Below are 18,644 nucleotides of genomic sequence, written 5' to 3'. Positions count from 1 at the left end.
GCTAGGCTGTGCTAAGCGCTGCATAGGCATGGGTTCATCTCAAGTCCATAAACACTTAGGAGGGAAATCATAAGATCACGCTACATCTCAGAGGAAGCATTATGTGGGGAACCAGAGGCAGGGACCTCTTGTATGATCTCTAAAGACGTAGGGATGGTGATCTAATTCAGGCCACATCAACACAGTGAATGGGCTGGCTTCCACGCATTCAAGGCTAAAATTTCCTTCTTTCACTCTGGAAATGTTTGAGCACCTACTGTGTGCAGCGCTGTTTTCAAGGTGCTAAGAAAAGGGAACTGAGGGACCTAGAAAAAGTCCCTGCTTCTGGTGCAGAGAGACCACAATAAACCATTAGGTCCAGTGCCCTAATGGCCACAGTAAACCAGAGGTGCCGTGGAGAGAATGCACAGTGTTGGGGCCACACAGTGAGCACATTCGCACCTTCGATGACCACTGGTAACCCAGAGCTGGCTCACAGAAGCTGATTGCTACATTTTCAGGAATTTTGAGAGCCAGTTCTTAAACATATCTATACTCCAAGTTTAATTACATAAGCTAATAAGTTATATTTAAAAGTTATCATTAAATTTCATAAAATAAGTTCCGTTTAAAACTCACCACTTCCGAATTATCTTACATGTTACAATTATCTATGCTAGGGGTGAGCAAACTTTTTCTGTAAAGGACAGGACGGTAAATATTTTAGGCTGAGCAGGGCACACAGTTTCCGTGGTAACCACTGGGAAAAAGCAGCCGTAGATGTGTAATTGGAATGGACAGGGCTCTGTTCCAATAAAACATTTCCAGAAGTAGGCGGTGAGCAGGGTTTGGTCTAAGGGCTGTGGCTGCTGCCCCTGATCTGTGCTCAGGTACTTAGCTCTCTATCCGGTCAGTGGAAACGCTAGATACATTATGTGCAATCCTACTTGCATCTCTTTCCAAATCCACCTGCAGACCTGGGAGCTCGCCACCGGCCACAGTGAGAGGATTTACACCGCAAAATCAGCAAAGGCTACAGATCAGGGCTTTTTCTCTCCCTGGAGAGCTGGTTGTTAAACATTTACCAATACACCACCGGCTGACGTGGGCTGTGAAGAAGGCCTCTGGGAGGACTCGACCTCGGAGCAGAAACCCTGGACCGCACTTCAGCTTTCCCTCTGCAGTTGGTCCACCTGCAGTAGGTTGCAGGGGCGACCTACAGGGCACGGTTTGGAAATACAGCTAAACAAAATAGTCTGAGGTTTGCAGAGATGGCCAGAAAGAGGAAAACACACTTGTTTAGAATACGTGGAATGTAGATGGCATGATGGTAACCCCAGCTTGCCCCACTCCAAGAAGCAGCTTTGTCTCCCTTTAGCTATTCAGAACGGGCGGCGAGGAAGCCACAGATCATGGTCTAGGACCTGACCTCATTTACCGCACAGGCTGGTGAGACCATGCCTGCCACTGATTGGCACCCACAAGCTTAGACCTCCACGGTCCCATTCAGCACCTCACAAAGTGGTGAGGAGAGGAGAGGGGCTCAGGAAGGCCACCCAGGCCAAGTTGGTGACCACAAGCTACTTTGGAAAAAGCAGTATTTAAAACAGACACAGGGTCATCAGGGAACGGTTTGATGCATGAAGTTCAAGAGTCCGCACAGCAGGTAATATTTGCGTCTGGGATGAAGGTCCCTGCTGGCTGGGTTCCTCTCTGTTCATGCTGCCCAGATCAGTCTTCACTCACCTAACTCCTAGCTTACCCGTCAGGGACTACTTGGCCCTCCAGTGACAAGTCCTCCAAAGCTGGCAACGCGCCCAGACGTGACTGTCTGCAGTGCGGCATACCAGCTGACCCCCCAAACCCAAGACTTTTCCTGAGAACTCCTCTACTTCTTACCTAATCAGCCAGGGGGGAGGGGTTGGTTCTTGTTTATGACATCTAATTTTCCTCACCATCTGGAATATTCCCTGAATGGAGAGAAGAGCATCATCATCATGCCCCTGGAGGGTACCTCTGTTCAAGCCCTCTTCAGAAGGAGGGAAATTCATCCTGCTTCCAAGGGCTTTCTTCTGCCTCCAAAAAACTGTATGTCCAACATACAGTTCCAAGGCTCTTTCTCTAGAGTCAAGGCCAAGAGCCCCAGAAGGGATTTTCTACGTCCCCTTGGGAGCTTGGCCAAGTTCACAATCCTCTTTTTTCGGAGCTGAGAGTTCCACCAGGGAATGACGAGTAGATTCTATCTCTCAAAAAACCCCAGCCCTCCCGACAAGTGGCTCCCAATTTTGCTGCAAGAGGGACAGATGTAAAGAGCTTTGAAAAATACCCAGTGCCTGACGGGCCCTGCCTGCAGATCCCAATAACTTGGGCAGGGACCAGCATTCTAGGTCTGAAGTCACCATGCTCGAGTTTGGCGTACAGGTGGGATTGAGAGCTGTAGGCTCTCATGGGAGACGACCTGCCTCCCCAGAAAAGTCAGAAGAGCACCCAGCCTGGCCCCAGGAAGGGAGGCTTAGAATAGGCTAGTGCTTTCTCTGCCATGCCACTCAGCTCTCCTCTGACTGGGACTCATTTTCACTGGGTGGTCCCTCCCCACAGGTGGGCACATGAGCCTACACCCTCACTGCCACACTAACCTACCCAGACCCCCTAAGAATGGCACCTAGGACACAGCACACAAACCCTGGAGTCTGACCGAAGGATGCTAAAATGGCACTGTTTCTGGATCACTGTGTGTTTGTCCTGCTAGGGGCTTTTGAAACAAGAAGGTTCTTGAATGTACTATTATTATCAGTATCACTTAGACCATTCTGGCTTCCCTACCTTGGCAGCAAAGGACCTGAATGAACTCGAAGGAATTCTTGAGGAAGCCTTGTTCTAGAAGACAAGAGTGTCAGCCCGTGTCACAACCTGTGATCACTTCTCTGGGTCAGAGAGGACAGCAGAGTGTTGAATGGTCTCCTTGGCAGCCGTGGGGGACTGGGATGCACTATTCTATTCGACAGCTTTGTGCCCATGCTTAGAGACGACGAGGCTCACGAAGGCAACTGCTAGTTGGAGTGCTTTAGAGACTGGTGGAACTCAGCCCTCATCAGGGCCAGAGCTCAGAAATGCCGAGTTACTTCAAGAGGCTACTGGGAACCGTGATGCCAGGAGGCAACCCACTGGCACATGGCCCAGAGCAGGAAAAGTCTGTGAGGTTTTCTAGAACAGCCATAATGAGGGCAGAGGCTGCACTTCCAGGTACAGCTTCTCCCCCCAAAGAGGGCATCCGCCTGGCACCGGCAACAACATAAGAGGCTGTACACAATCCCGGCTTCCCGTAACCCACTTCCCCAAAGAAATCGAGGAAAAGGAACCATAAAAATTTAATTTTAATGATACAGAAATAATATATAGTACATTTCTTTCCACAGCAGCACTTCATTCATCTCTAAAAAATTTAACAAAATTAAGGCTAAATCAGAGCAATCTGATAGTAAAGGGATATTTTATGGGGTGTTATTTTTTAAAGAATATCTTCATAAATACAGCATGTTCCTTAGACAAAAAAAAAAAAAATGCTGAACAAGACACCAGATATGCAAAATGCAGTACAAAATGTGCTCCTTTACACCAAATTCATGAATAACCACAACTTCCCTGGGAAGTTTCAAATGGGATTAAAAAAAAAAAAAAAAAAAGTGAATGTTTGTGACAGAACATTGGACTCTCTGGAGTTAAAATTCAACAGTACTATAGGCCATTTCACAAAACAAAACCAAGAACGGTGGAGTCTCCAACATTCTCTCTCCAGAAAAAAGCACAAAACAGGAGCGGACAGTGTTTAGGACTGCAAGAGAGAGGGGAGGTGTGTGGTCCCTGGGAGGAGTACCCCCGTCACTGGCCTCTGCCCTCCCCAACCCTCCCCCACCGGCGTCTGTGAGCAAATGAGAGGCTCTGACAGGTGAGCAAATGAACATGGTCCAGCCTGAGGGTCAGGAAATCAAGCCGGGCTCTCAAGTGACCGCCCACAACGCCGGTGTTGACCAGCATCGGGGAGAAGGAATGGCTCCTTCCCCTACATTTCCTTCCCCTGCCTTCGGCCACGTTTGCTGGCCGCTGCTCAGCAGTGCTCCCTGACTCAAGAGAGACCCTGCCGCTGGCCCAGGATGTACAGTAAGATGAAGCATCCTTTCTTCTCTTTTCTCTCCAGTGAGACTTTTGGAAGGAGCACAGACAAGTGCAAGGGAAATCCCCTGCAGGGAGCCTCGCCCTAGACAAGCCTAGTCTCTGACAAGTGACAAGGACCCCAGGAGGCACACAGAGACCAGGCCTTGCCTTCTTGTGGTGCCCCATGCACCACATTGGCTTGGAACAGGTGACCTTCCATTGTCCTGCAGCCTCCACCCTCCCGTGGGCACGCTGGTTTCCATTTGAATACGCTCTCCTCCTCCACGCCCCCAGCATGCCTTGGGGGACTCAAGTATTATTTTCATTGACGGGGAACCGTGGGTGTGCTGTTAGCATCACTAACTCCCAGGGAAGGAGATCTTATTTTTAATTTGAAACATTATACTCCACCTACTTTAACACGGACATTTTGCTTCATGATAAGAGGACTTTTACCCCAGAGAAAAAAATCTTCTCATATAACTTTCAAATTTTCATCAAGTCGCAGATAGTACGAAATAATGTTTTAATTTTGCACAGGAGTTTTGTTTTTCCATTTCTTTGGTACCCACAGAGAGCCTCAGTTTCCCCTAAAGAAATAAAATGGAAGACAAACATCCACGTAAATAATATCAAATATCCCCTTAAGATGTGTGTGTGTTCCAAAGACTGCTAAACCTTCTAAGAAACAGTAGGTTGAGGTATATATATATACTCAAATGTATCTCTTATATAAATTCATACGTAAACACAGATAAACAATGTGATAAACATCTAATTACCCACATTTATGTAAAATAATGAATACAACATTACACAACCACACAGCCACATAAAAGCTATTTTTGAGATCTTTTAGCTCAGTAGTTTTCAAATCTGGCTGGTCATCGGGCTCACCTGGTGGAGCCTTTACTCACAACCCCCCTAGACACCACTCCTGAAGAGTCCGATCCAGCGGGTAGGGCCTGGGACCCAGAAGTTTGTAATTTTTTCCATAAAATGTGATAGTCCAACCTCCTTGTTATACAGAGGACACGAAGATCCAAAGTAGGGAAGCAGTCGTCTAAGGCTAACAGAGCAAGAGCCAGAGAAAGGGGTGGCCCCGGATCACTTCTTTTTCTGTTACTGAGTCCCAGACATGGCATCCTTACACTGAAGCAACCAGGAGTAGGAACCTTGTAGTCAGAAGTAGGTGCTAAGCTGTTCGAAGGCAGGGATGCTGTCTCCTATCCCTTCTGGCACAGTTCTCAGTAATAAATGTCCACTAAGTACTCACTGGAGGGCAGCTGCTTCGCTAAGGCCTAATGCTGCATTCTCCGCTCACCTCTCTGTCTCCGACTGGCCGAGCAGGTGCAGCTTAATCTAGCTGGCTAGGGGGAGTAAAGCCTGAACTTAAGAAGACACCAAGTTCAAACAACAGGACTCAGCATGATGATACAAGTTGCATAAATTAATTACTATGTCTTTCTCTTGTTACTGAATTACGGGTTAGGTGAAAAAATAAATGAATCCAAGGGACAGAAAGAAGCCATTCACCTATGATGCTTTGGCAAATACGAATTACAAAAATCCTCAACTATTCTAAGGAGGTCATCCTTAGCAATTCTAACAACTATATGTCACTGACTTCTGTTACTGGTTCTCTTGGCTTTCCATGTGTTTTCTCAGTCTTACAAAACATTCTTTCAGGGATGGAGTCAAACTGTAACTCCTTTATAAAGCTGCTTCTGAGGGACAAACACACTTAGCCTCTACCTCACGCCAGCGTTCCTCTCCCTCCCCACTCCCTCCATCTCCCTCTCTTCCCCCTTAAGCCTGCACGCGCATGCGTGCCCACACGCACACACACATACACACACACTTATAAGTGTGAATTTAGTTGGGAGGTGGGCGAACAGGACTTGTTACATTTTCTATTTGTAGCTATGAAGCATAAACCATGTTATAAATAATTCTACTCTATTGCCATCTAGATTTTAGATAGGATTTGGAAAAAGGGATAACCAAAACATTTTAGAAGCCAACAGGAAAATATTAAAGGAAATTTAAGGCTAAAAATTAAATAAATCACCAGGTACATGAGCCACCAGTGCCATACAGGTGCCAGTCCTGAGGGTGCCCACTTGCCACATGGGCTCTGCTGATACTGGAACGAACGAGGAGGGGACCACCCAGAAGGACCATCCAGGGCCAGGGGAAGAGCCTCACCCCTGCACAGAGAACACCACGCCTGGCCCCAGCTTCCCCTTACTGAGTGCTCCCTCCCCCAGGTAACAGTGAAAGGACAGAAGATTCCACTTGAAGGAGATCTTAGAAATCATTAATGGATGCGGCCCCTCCCCCAGGAAAGAGCCACCACATCCTGGGGGAAACCCCGTGCGCGCATCCAGATGAGTCTTCTTCAAGCCTTCTGCCACAAGAGGCTGGGCAGGACAGACCTTCTTGAACGTGTGTTTTGTTTCAAAGAAAAGGAACTTTCTCTTTTTTAACTGTTAAATCCATTCTTACCTAGACAGAGATTCCTGGTCATTCCTCCAGATAATTTTTTTTTAAATCACATTGATAAGCTCATTCATCCATTTATTCACTCAACACCACCTTACTGAGGGGTGATCCGTCTTACAGAAGGTCAGAGCCGGAAGAGACCTCAGATATCGTGCTCCCCAGGCCCCTCCCTTGTTTCCCAAGGAGGACAGGAGAGGCGCCGGCCACATTGGCCTGGGTTCCGCACCCCCGACTCCTGACCCAGTACCCACCTCCCAGCCCCACTCCAGCATTCAGCAAAACCTCCTGCAAAATTTATGTGCTTTTTCATTTCAAAAATGAAAAAATTACAAGATGAAAGAAAGGGTTTTTGTACCTTACTACAATTTATAAAGCTAATAAATATTAGCAAAATGGAATGACAGGACCAAAGGTAAACGTGACTTAAAAGAAACTAACTGTGGGGTTTGTAAAGACTCTTTCTACTTTCATTTGACACTAAATGATTTAGGAAGTCATATGCTATATACACATGACAACTCTTCTGTCTTTCTGCGTGGTTAGGAAGTCTTTCCAGAAGGACAACAATACCACAAAAGGACACTCAGAGAAAACACAGACCACAGCACGTTCCATGGCACGGACGTTTACAATCTGCAGTTCTAGTCTACAACATCCACTTGTGCTCTAGACACATGCCGTGGACATGAGCTAAGAACACATCCATGTTCTACGTATTTCACCAGGAGGACAACGAAGCTGCGGCCAACATTTCAGTAACTTATCGGACCCATAACTGCCATGACCTCCCGCAAAAATCAAGCCGGATTCAGTGAGCAGACTGGCCGACCTCGCTTACGTTCTAGACAGTCCTCCTCACAACAGGAGAGGTTTAGAAAGCCAATACATCTCTTCAGGGAGATTTTCATGAGTTTTCCGGATTCAAATTTATTTTCTGATGAGCAATATATTTGTGTAGAAATCTATTTATCACCCCGACCCTTTCATTAAATTCATTGTGCCCTGTTCCATAAAATAGTTAGAGAGCCTTAACAACAACAACCAAACAACAACGACAACAACAACAACCAAACTTCTCAGCTGACCGTTACTGGTGTGAATGAAGAGCTTCAATTGCTGTATATTCAAATCCCCCAGGAAAATTACATCAAAAATAGACGTTTTATGACAAAAATCACTGAGATGCCTCAAAACCAGAACAAATAGAAAACACCACCATTAAAGGGATGGAAGTACTCTTCTGGCCACTATTTGGCAGAGACACAGGAGCTCAATGGGGTATGTGCATGCGGGACTCAGCACTATATAAGAGAGAATTAACAAATCAAACTCGGCACAATTATCTTAACTGGTATGAAAGCAGACTCTTAATAAAGCCAACATATTTCTTCCTCAAGGCAACCAATAGCTAAAAGGGAAAATGATTTCATATTCTTGGTCCATAAAGAAGACACATTTATTTACATCCTCAATGGACTAAAAGAGGTTTTAAACTGTCACAATTAAAATTTTATGCTTCCAAAAATATTGTAGGATCGATGCACTTAACTTAAAGCTTCAGGTGTTAATAACTTCATTTAGACTTCTTAAAAAACCAACACAAACATACTTTCTAGAGTGCAAAATGCTTCTTATTAAATACTTCGGTAACACAAAAGCAATGGGTTTTTTTAAACACAGGACTCCTTTTCGGCAGGATCACCACCACAAAGACATCCATTGCCGGCAATGGACGCGGAACAAAACCGCCAGCTCGGGGCAAATGAGAGCGGACCACCGCGCCTCCGGCCGCCGCCCCTGCCCAGCTGCCCCATTACTTGTACAGACTCATGGTCGGGCTCTGGTACATGCACATGTACGCATCACAGAGAAGTCTTCGTGCGCAGCCTTGGATCCTTCTGGAGTCCAGGGAGTGCAGGTCCTCGGGAGACATTTTCAGGTACTCCCCCACTTCTGGGCACGGGGTGACTTGAGGAATGTTGAAGCCGTTCTGGCCGCCTGAGGAAAAGAGGAAGAACCCTATTTAGGGCAGGCGAGTTCTAAGCCCCTTGGCCGCCCTGACCTACCAAAGTAATTTTACAACTCTAAATTTAGCGGAGGCTGCCTTCCAAGATCTGAAGGACCGTATTTTACTTCTGATTCCTAGAAGTTCAAGGGTCCTTTTAAGTCTTAGTGTTCTCACTTCTTGGTTTCTGAAAGGATCCTGGGGCCAATGGAATAAAATTAATAAAAGGAAGCATATCCTGAGTGAAGTCCAAAACCTACTTTATCGGCTTCTCTGCATTTAGTGAGGGAATAGCGTTCCATATAGGTAATCACACAACAACCAACTCCTCACGGCCCGTGTCCCTTCCCAGACAGAAGGACCCGGCCGCTCCACCATGAGATCATCAGGTTTAGGGCACATGTAGCGAAATGAATGATATGTCACGTCCCTAAATTTTAAATACGTATTTGTGCCAGGCTTGCAAGGCTTTGTTTCTCACACATCATCAGACTGAAGGAGGATGCTGGGGTGGTTTTAGGGGCTCCCAGAAAGGCTCTCCCAGCCTGGCCTCTCAAAGGCTTTTCCAAATGTCTGACCCCTGGATGCTTTCCAGCTATGTGAGAGCCCCTGTTCCTGCACACGCGCTTATTAAGTGCTTGTTAAATTATGCCGAAGCATGCTCGAACACGGCCGAGAAGATGCAGCACACTCCCCATTTCGGGAAGAAACATTACATGCGTAACAGGCTTATTTTTCCAAAGAAGAAATTAATTTCTATTCTTTGCTTCATCGTTTAGAAGACAACACAGCAGCTATGGTGGGTATGGACAAGGAGAGGAGCCCGAGAGTAAAAGGAGACGAAGCTGAAAGGAAAACCTCTCAGCACTAAAATAAGTAGTTTAGGATTCTTACTTTAATAAAAACCACGTGTGTCAAAATATCACAATGCGATTATTCCTCAATTCAGTGACAGGGCCACATATGCATTTCAAGATAGAAAGACTCCCACACCAGCATACTCCTGAGAGGCTTTCCACAGACACTATTCTATCACTCAGAACAGACTATGCTCTATGAGCTCTATCCCACTACAAACTAAAACGGTGCCACACGTAGAAGAGAAGTTCTTACAGTACCATCCTGGGGGCACCTGGGTGGCTCAGTCGGTTAAGCATCTGCCTGCAGCTCAGGTCATGGTCGCAGGTCCTTGGATTGAGCCCTGGGTCAGGTTCCCTGCTCAGCGGGCAGTCTGCATCCCCCTGTCCCCCTGCCGCTCCCCTCACTGGTGCTCTCCCTTTCTCTCTCTTCTTTTATCTCCCAAATAAGTAAGTAAAATCTTAAAAAGGAAATAAATAAAAATAAAATAAAATACCATCCCGATCAGCCATGCTGTCAAAGAAGAGCCAGGCCGAGTCGTCCTTCCCGTACTTCACAAAGGCGACATAGTGGCTCGTCTCTATGCAGAGAACGGCAAACAATTCCATCTTCTGGCAGGGGATGCAGCCGTGCCTCCAGTCCCAGTCAGGTAAATCTTTGGGAAGTGACACCGGGTTATATTTGTGGTTTAGTCTCTTGGGGTGAAGGTGGACCTGAGATGGACCATGAAGAGAATGTCACTGGTGAGCCAGACTCAGTGTCTCCAGCAGATGGGCTCCACCTCCTCTAACTGAACTCAACCCTATAAACGGCAACCAAGTACTTCTCAACAGCCCCCCGGGGAATCAGAAGACACATGAGCCACACCTCTTGATTATGAAGCCACACCTGGTTTTGAATTAATCATGGTTTTGAAAACTCTCCAAAACCTGAAATGTTTCCAACTACCAGTAACTTCCTGTTTAAGGAGAGAACTTCCATTCAGGGACGTCAAACTTACTTGAGTGTTGCAGGTTTTACAGAATTGCTTGATGTTTCCGGCGGAGATGTCAGGGTCGTCGTAACACTCTCTACACTCATACATGGCGAGCCCCCCGCATATCCGGCACTGCCTGGGGGCTGAAATGGCAGGGGTGGGAGAGAGGTTACGGGGCCTCTAAACATGCATTCTTCCATTAAAAAAATTAAAAGGAAAAGGTAAGTTTCATTGAGGACTTAGACTCAACAAGTCCACCGCTGTCTGTCCCCATAAATGTTATGCTGTATTTCCATGGACTCAGGATATCTTTAAAAGACATTTTCTATGATCAAGTGACAGTTGGTTTTTTGTTTTGTTTTGTTTTGTTTTGTGTTTTAAGACTTATTTGAGAGAGAGAGAGAGTGTGCAACTGAGAGGGAGCAAGGACAGAGGCAGGGAGAAGGAGAAGCAGGCTTCCCACTGGGTAGGGAGCCTGATTCGAGGTGTAGGGCTCAGTCCCAGGACCCTGGGATCATGACCTGCACTGAAGGCAGCCACTTAACCAAATGAGCCACCCAGGTGCTCAATTGTTTAAAAACAGTGATAAGTGACAGTTTTTTAAAAACACTGTATTCTAGAATGTTTTCACACAATTATAAACTGTGTGAAAACATCTGATAAAAATTCAAAGAATCAAAAAAACATAAAGAAGAAAACTGTAAGCATCTACAATTTCAGTTAGTAAGAGATAACCACTGTCACAACATTGTGAATTTTCTCCAGTAATTTTATATCTGCAGATTTATGTAACCCTGTGTGTGTGTGTGTGCATGTGCGTTGGGGGGGGTGGTCCTCTTATAGAAAGCACCGACCTCCCTTTTCACTTAATATTATGTCATAACTACCTCCATGCTGTCTGGTCTTCACAAACATGAAGTTTAACAGCAGTGCTTTCATTGCATAGATACACCATAATTCATTTAACTACTCTTCTCTCAAATAACTTGTTCCTAATTTCTTCATCATGTGACAATAATTACATTTGCATATAGAATATTGACTTGCATCTCTGATTACTTTCTTGGAACACCTAGAACTGGAAGTACTAGCTTAGTGTTTCTAGGCTCTTCAGATACTGAATTGCCTCTTAGAAGAACCACATCCTGTTAGGCTCTGACTCATAATTAATGAGACTGGCCTATTTGCGAAAAATAAACAAAACAAACTGAAAAATCTTATACTTACTGTCCTCAAGTAAATCTGTTATATTTAACTCCAGAGAAGGGAAAATTTTTTTAAACAGTTTAAAATCTTTTCCAAATCGAGGCATCTGAATAATCAGACATGATGGTGCCTAAAAACAAAATAAACGTATTTTTAGAATCGAAGTGCTGAAAAAAAATTTCCCTATGAAACCAAAGCAGTCCTGGTCATCATGCCAAGTAGTGGTTCTGCCGTAACATGGATGGCCTGTACATGGGATCCAAACATGAATGAGATGGCCAGAGCACCACTGAGCCACAAGTTCTCAAGTGGTCCAGGATCCGTTACATGGACACCCAGAGGTTGGGCAGGTCAGCAACCCTGGGGCTCTAACAATATGATGACATTCTAGAGTAATACTCCACTGTGGGTTTATATTTAAAATAAACATTTTAGAAAAATTGTTTTGGCAAGTATAATAAAGAAACTGTGGTCACCCAAGGACACAATTCCTTCTATTTCAACAAATAACTGTAGCCGTTAAAAGCTTTACCAGACATTCTTTCAGAAATAAATTCAATGAAAATAAACCACAAGCATGTACCACTAAGATCATGAAGACACAGAAAACAATAAAAGAAAAATAATTTCTATCACTTGTTCACTAACAAACCAATATAAGTGAATTTATTTGGTCTCTTGTTGAAGGAAAAGTAAACATTCTTTTTTGAGGTTTGGCTAATATGCTTAGGTGAAACATTAAACAGGGTAAAATGACATTTAAAAAAAAAACACAATTCTTCTTTTCCCTCAAAAACTACTTAAAAGTTTTCAAGTTACAAATTAACTTTATATTTTCTTTGGCACCAAAAATCCAGAAAGTCCAATCTTAATTCTAAGGCATTTTCTACAAGAACACAACTGAAACACTGAACTTTTTTTTTTTTAATTTGTGTTTTGTTAACAGCTACTGTGTTCTCAGTAGGGTAAAATTAACAGTTATTAAATCTAGTAGTAGTTTCAAGATTACTAAGCACTGTCCCACAAAATATAATATCACTAACCTCTGCAAATTTCAGGTTACTGTTGATAAAAGACCATTCTAATAACTGCTGAATTGTAGGAACTCCAACTTTCTCATTTTTTTCCATAAAAATCTGATAGAAGTAACAATCTTGTACTTTTTGACCTGCTGATCTAAAAACATGCAGAAAGAAACATGTGATTTCTCTACAAAATGCTTCAGTCAGAACATGAAGCTGTCCCAGCAGTATTTGAGGACAGAAAATCCTATGACATTGATGGTGTCCCCAGGTCATTGCGAACAACAGGTGAAAGACAATAATGCAGATTAATTAATTACATGTAAGTTGCATAAAACCATAAAAATGAGTTCTTATCTTAGTTTTCATATCCAAAAGTCCCCTTAGTGGTCAGCAGAAAAATAAAGGAATAACATTTGTAGTGAGAAGCACTGTCCGAACAATAACCAGAAGCTAAAATTGTTTGGTTCAACTTAACTGTCCAAATTTAAAAAGTATTTTTAATCAACAACCCATTAAACTATTGATGAACTGTTCAAAATCTAAAAAGCATTTAGTGCTTGAAACAGGAAAATAAATTCTTATGTCTCTGAATGGGACAGACCCAGTGTTTCACTTCTAAAATGAAGGCCCTGAGTTCTATTAAAGAATGGTCATTGCTTCCCAGCAACTTAAAGCAGAGCTAGGTGTAGAAACCCGGTTTCATATCAACCACTGACTATTCTTTCCATGAAAGCATGCTGTCTCTTTAGACCGTCATTCATTTATTCAACAAATACCAAGTAAGCTCCTACTACACGCCCGTCACAGTGTTAGCAATTTACTCACACTGACCTTTTAAATATTTTATAACAGGGGCACTTGGGGTGGCTTGGTCTGTTGGGAGTTCAACTCTTGATTTCGACTCCAGGTCATAGTCTCAGGGTTGAGGGATCAAGCCCCACGTCAGGATCAGCACTCAGTGTGGAGTCTGCTTGAGCTCCCTCTCCCTGGCCCTTCCCCTGCTCACACATGTGCTCTCTCTCCTCTTTAAATAAATGAAATCTTAAATTAACTAACTAATTACTTTACTACAGATTGTCATTAATCTTTAAAAAATTAACTCTAACAAAAGGACTGATAATCTTTACTATTTACCTTTTCAGCAGAGTTTCTGGGTATGCAATCAACCTATTTACAGCTAGATTTCAAGATTTTTATAGAAATTTATTAACATAGTGTTCATAATGGAACAGCTGTTCAGAGACCAACCTTCAGAAGCCCTCAGCTTTCCAAAGCAACTTATCTCCTGAAATAAACAAAACTTACTTGTTAACAAAGCCAGGAGATTCACAAAAACCCACAACAAATAAAAACAAATGATAATCAAAAAACCTGAAGTTTATGCTAGATCAATATTTTACTTGGTTGTTGATGACTGTAAAAGACCAGCATTTTTCTGTGAAAGCCAGAAGCATTAAAAAAAAAAAATGCAATAGGTAAAAGGGAAAAAAATAGGACAGGAAACTAAGAAAGCATAAAGTGGTAGAGGTCAGAAGCTGCAACAATTTGAAATAATAATGGTGGGAGGAAGAGGAATCGTGGCTGACGGGAACCCGGGAGGCAGACATCAAGAGAGGGAGCCAGAAATGAGGAGATGACCAACAGCTTTGTGATACTGAGGCAGACAGATTAGGAGCCTGGTTGGGATGTGGGGGAGAAAAAAAAAACAAGCACGCAAATCTCATTACCACCGTTTTTAGAAGGCTAAAACGCTGGAGTAATTAGCAAGCCATACGCAAGAATTACAACAAAGCTGTAATGGTACAAAACTGTACCAAAGCTGGATGGTACAAAACTGTACATTTGGATTGCCGTTTTCCACTAGGAAAATCTAAAAGCAAAAGGGTACAAATGCTGCATTGACCCTAAAAGAAAACATATTATCTATGGAGGAGATAAAACCATTCATGGAACTGTATGATAATTGGTCTGTCTACTTTCCTAACACAGACCTTCACGGGTAGCTGCTAAAATTCTTTACCGATTCTGCACCATCTAGCACGGTGGGATAGAACATGCAGGCCATGTTCTACAATGAGAGGCATTCAGTAACACTGCCTGCACCTTTGCTTCTTGTTGCCGATTTTATTTCCTTCTTTTGCTTGGAATTTTTCTTTCTTTGCCTCCGTGCACTATCCTCTTACCAATGGCTAAGACTTCAGTTTCACCTTCTCTTTAACACCCCACAGGAACCATCATTGCCAGTACTACTGTTATTGGTTTTTGAATATGGAGGCTTAATTAACCTACATTTCTGACCTTAAATCTTCTTTGTTTCTAGAGACTACTCCTTTGTTCTAAATGCAGCTTTGTCTTTCTAAAGTACTGTCTGTAGTAAGTGTCTGATTTAGGTGATTTAGTCCTGGTTCTTCCTGCTCAGGATTCCTGTGCACCTTTCTTCTTAGAATTTAAGTCTGCCAAAAATTCTGGAAATTTTTCGGCTATCATCTATCAAAATATTGCTTCTTCCCCATTCTCTCTAATGTCTCCTAGAACTGCATTTAGAATCTGTCTTCCACATCTCTTACCCTCTCTTGTTTTCCATCTTCTTTCCCTTGGGGCTACATTCCAAGTACTTTCCTCAGATCTACCTTCCAAACGAGCAATTCTCTCTTCAGCTGTACATACTGCATCCAGTGACACACCCCCTCCCAGCCAGAAAGCATTTATACAGACATAGACACTTTTAAACTCTATTGCTGGGAATTCTATTTTCGTTTATTTGATTTTGTTTGTTATCTAATCCGCATTTATCCTCCCAGGTGGCTACATCCTTCGTCTCGTCAGTCCTATAAGACTTCTGCGCAGTCTCTCAGACTGTTCCACTATTTCGGAGTTCACCGTACTCCTCTCCCTAGTTGTTACATCAGCAGACTCTCCCTCAGAAAGAAAGCTCGTGCAGGTAAAGAATGACACTTGGGAAAGAAAAGCTAATGTCCAAAGTATCTTTTTATATCTTCTTATAATCTTTAAAGGAGTGCCTCCCCTTACAAAGAGGCCACTGAAAGGGGAGGAGAGCGGTGACTCCTCCAAGGGGTGGCAGAACTTCCCATAACCCTCTCCAAACCCGTCAAGACCTTCAAGCACCGAGACGCACTCCTACATGTATCCAGCCCTCCTCACCCCCTGAGATTCACAGCTGTTTTCATCCTTGTTATTACTGAGAGTCTACGACATTCTCAAAGGGTGTTGGGCTACAGGGGGCGAAATAAAGACAATTGTTTTCATCATCTGAAATTTAACTCCCAAAGGAAAACAAAAATGACTTTTTTCTCCCAAACAGCCTGTGACATTTCCCACATTATATATTAAACACAGCTTTCTTTCCTCATTTGTGTCTAAAAGCTGACTTATACTGAGATTCTATTTTTGAGCTCCCTATTCAGGTCTATTGGTCTACTTTTATATAGTATCACACTGTTTAATGTCTATTGCTTTGCCTTATAGCTTATAATAGAATTCTTTTTTTAAAAAAACTTTCAAACTTCAGTGTTTTCACCCATTTCATCCTGTAAAGAACCCTAAAATCACTTCACTGAGTTCAAAAATAAAAAAGTTAAGATTCTGTTTAGGTACAAATGACTCTGTAAAAAATTAACGCCTCAAAGTAATTTACTATTCCTACCTGGAACACAATCTTTCTCACTAATTAATCAAATCACCTTTGAGCTCTGGGCAAGTCTTTTAAAAAACCCATCTCAATAAAATTGATTTCTTGGCATTTTAAACTTCCATGAAGTATGAAAGCATCTCTTTTTCATATTTGCTAGAAGGTATACAGAAATGCTATTGATTTCTCCATGATTATTGTCTACACAGTCAAATTACAAATTCTTATGTTAATTCCAGTAGTTTCTGAACAATTCTCTAGGATTTTCTAAATGTACATATATCTATTCTCTATCCAAAGATGGTAATAGCTACGTATTCTTGATGTTTATGCATTACGTCTTCTTTCATTAATTAAAACTTCCAAACAATACCAAACTGTAACTGTGGCACTATCCTCCTTCCCCCCCCTCCTATCCACTGGCATCAAACAGTATCACCTACAACACAAAGACGTGTAAGAGTATTTGTCTGTGACGAGCTCTTAGGACGTAAAGAGTAAATCAGCAAGATTTTCAACAGAGGAACCCAAGCTGAAGTATAAAACGGTCCAGCATTTAGACTGCGAACGTTAAACCATCTGGAAAATTCATCCATTTAGACTATCTCGCTAACAACTTCAGTACATTAGATTAGAGACTTTCATTCAAAATGGAGGAGGAAAAAAAGGCTAAGTCACAAAACTGGGAACAAGAGAGCTAATATGAGGCTAAGCTAATTCTCTAAGGGACAGATCATCAAAAACAGCATTCTCATGGTAGTTGACTGGGCTAGAATAAGATTCTCTCTCTCTCCCTCTTTTTTTTTTTTTTTTTTAAGATTAATCTATCCACTTTAGAGAGAGAGAGAGAGAGTAAGCTGAGCAGGGGAGGTGTGGGGGTGCAGATGGCGATAATCTCAGGCAGACTCACCACTTCCCCACTGAGTGCAGAGCCAGACACCCGGGCTCCATCCCAGAACCCTGAGATCATCCCCTGAGCTGAAATCAAGAATTGGACGTTCAACAGACTGAGCCACACATGCACTCCTAGAATAAGATTCTCTTAGAATCTTAATTTCCTTTAGAATCTTTCATTAATTAAATTATAAAAATATTTAGGTACAGTTTTGTAAGAAAATGATTTGTAATAATATTGATTACCAGGGTTAAAATTAAAAGCACAAATTTACACTGGATTTACTCTTCCAGTTAAGTATGATACTATGGGGAGGACAATAATTAAATTAATTAATTACATAATTAAATAGTTAAATTAATTTGCATTGTAGGAACCTAGCATATTAAGATTCCTAAACAAATACAATATTACATAATCACTAAAGAAATCATTTCTATGGAATGATGGCAGAGAAAATGAAGATCGCCTATTTTCCAATGCTTCTGTAACAATTTAAAAGTTACCTTATTTTTAGCAATGGCTCTACCCTTAAAATATGATGAAACAGGATATTCAAGAATTCTTCAGGATCTAGGAGAAAATAAAAAAATAAGTCACAGACAAAATGTTTAAATCATTCCATTTTTATTTTTAACACTTATATTCTGATTCTAAATTCACTTTCATAATTGATACTTTTTCAATTAAAAGCATATCTCAAGTTTCCCTCCCTAATGAAAACTATAAAGGATATTTAATAGTTATGACAAAGTAGGACAGTCCAATTTTGTTATTAAAAACTTTACTGTGTATGAAAAGGTATAATAATTTGTGTATAATGAAATAATTCTAATTTCTTCTGGCGGTTAAGTAGAATAAAACTGGAAATATAATCTTGTTTCTTCCTGTTATTTGAATGAGTACCAAGTCTCTACACATCATAGCTGGTTACAATAGGCAGCTAACATGTTCACAGTCAGGAGCTGAATCTCCGAGAAAATCCATTAGTGAAGAATAGATTAAAACATGGTCTCTGACCATAAACCTAATTTTAGTTTGCTGTGTTAATACCCTTTATAACAAGGAAAGCTAACTGGAAAAATGGGGATGAACCCTACACAACCCAAGTGAATACCACTGCTGGAAGGAAAGACAAAAACTATTTTTGAATTCAATGTACTACAACTAGACAGCTTCTCAAAGGGGGTCATTTTCCCATACATCGCTCACTTTTAGAAGAGATAAAGCATTTACAAAAAGGGGGCAAAACTATCCATTACACAGAAAATAATATTACACTGCATGTTAACTAACTGGAATTTAAGTAAAAACTTTAAAAAAGAACTTAAAAAATTTTACATCACACAGAAAGGAATTTTTAGTTTAAAATAAAATCCCCCAAACAACATAGA

General features: G+C 42.2%; 1 protein-coding gene across 6 annotated transcripts in view; it reads right to left on the bottom strand.

Moving 5' to 3' along the window:
* Window positions 1–3,335: 3,335 nt before the first annotated feature.
* Window positions 3,336–18,644, bottom strand: part of CYLD (CYLD lysine 63 deubiquitinase) — a 69,416-nt gene continuing 54,107 nt past the window's right edge. For all 6 annotated transcript variants that reach the window (XM_059383897.1, XM_059383902.1, XM_059383896.1 and 3 more), the window contains 6 exons: window positions 17,757–17,823; window positions 12,725–12,857; window positions 11,703–11,811; window positions 10,500–10,618; window positions 9,996–10,212; window positions 3,336–8,634 (listed from right to left, as the gene is read on the bottom strand). In XM_059383897.1, coding sequence (XP_059239880.1) covers window positions 8,450–8,634; window positions 9,996–10,212; window positions 10,500–10,618; window positions 11,703–11,811; window positions 12,725–12,857; window positions 17,757–17,823 — 830 coding nt within the window. In that variant the 3' untranslated portion in view covers window positions 3,336–8,449. The remainder of the gene's footprint in view (window positions 8,635–9,995; window positions 10,213–10,499; window positions 10,619–11,702; window positions 11,812–12,724; window positions 12,858–17,756; window positions 17,824–18,644) is intronic.

The sequence above is a fragment of the Mustela nigripes genome, chromosome 17 (assembly GCF_022355385.1).
Source record: "Mustela nigripes isolate SB6536 chromosome 17, MUSNIG.SB6536, whole genome shotgun sequence".
NCBI classification, from domain to species: Eukaryota; Metazoa; Chordata; class Mammalia; order Carnivora; family Mustelidae; genus Mustela; species Mustela nigripes.
The sequence above is the reverse complement of the archived record's forward strand: the minus strand, read 5'-3'. Positions and strand labels throughout refer to the sequence as shown.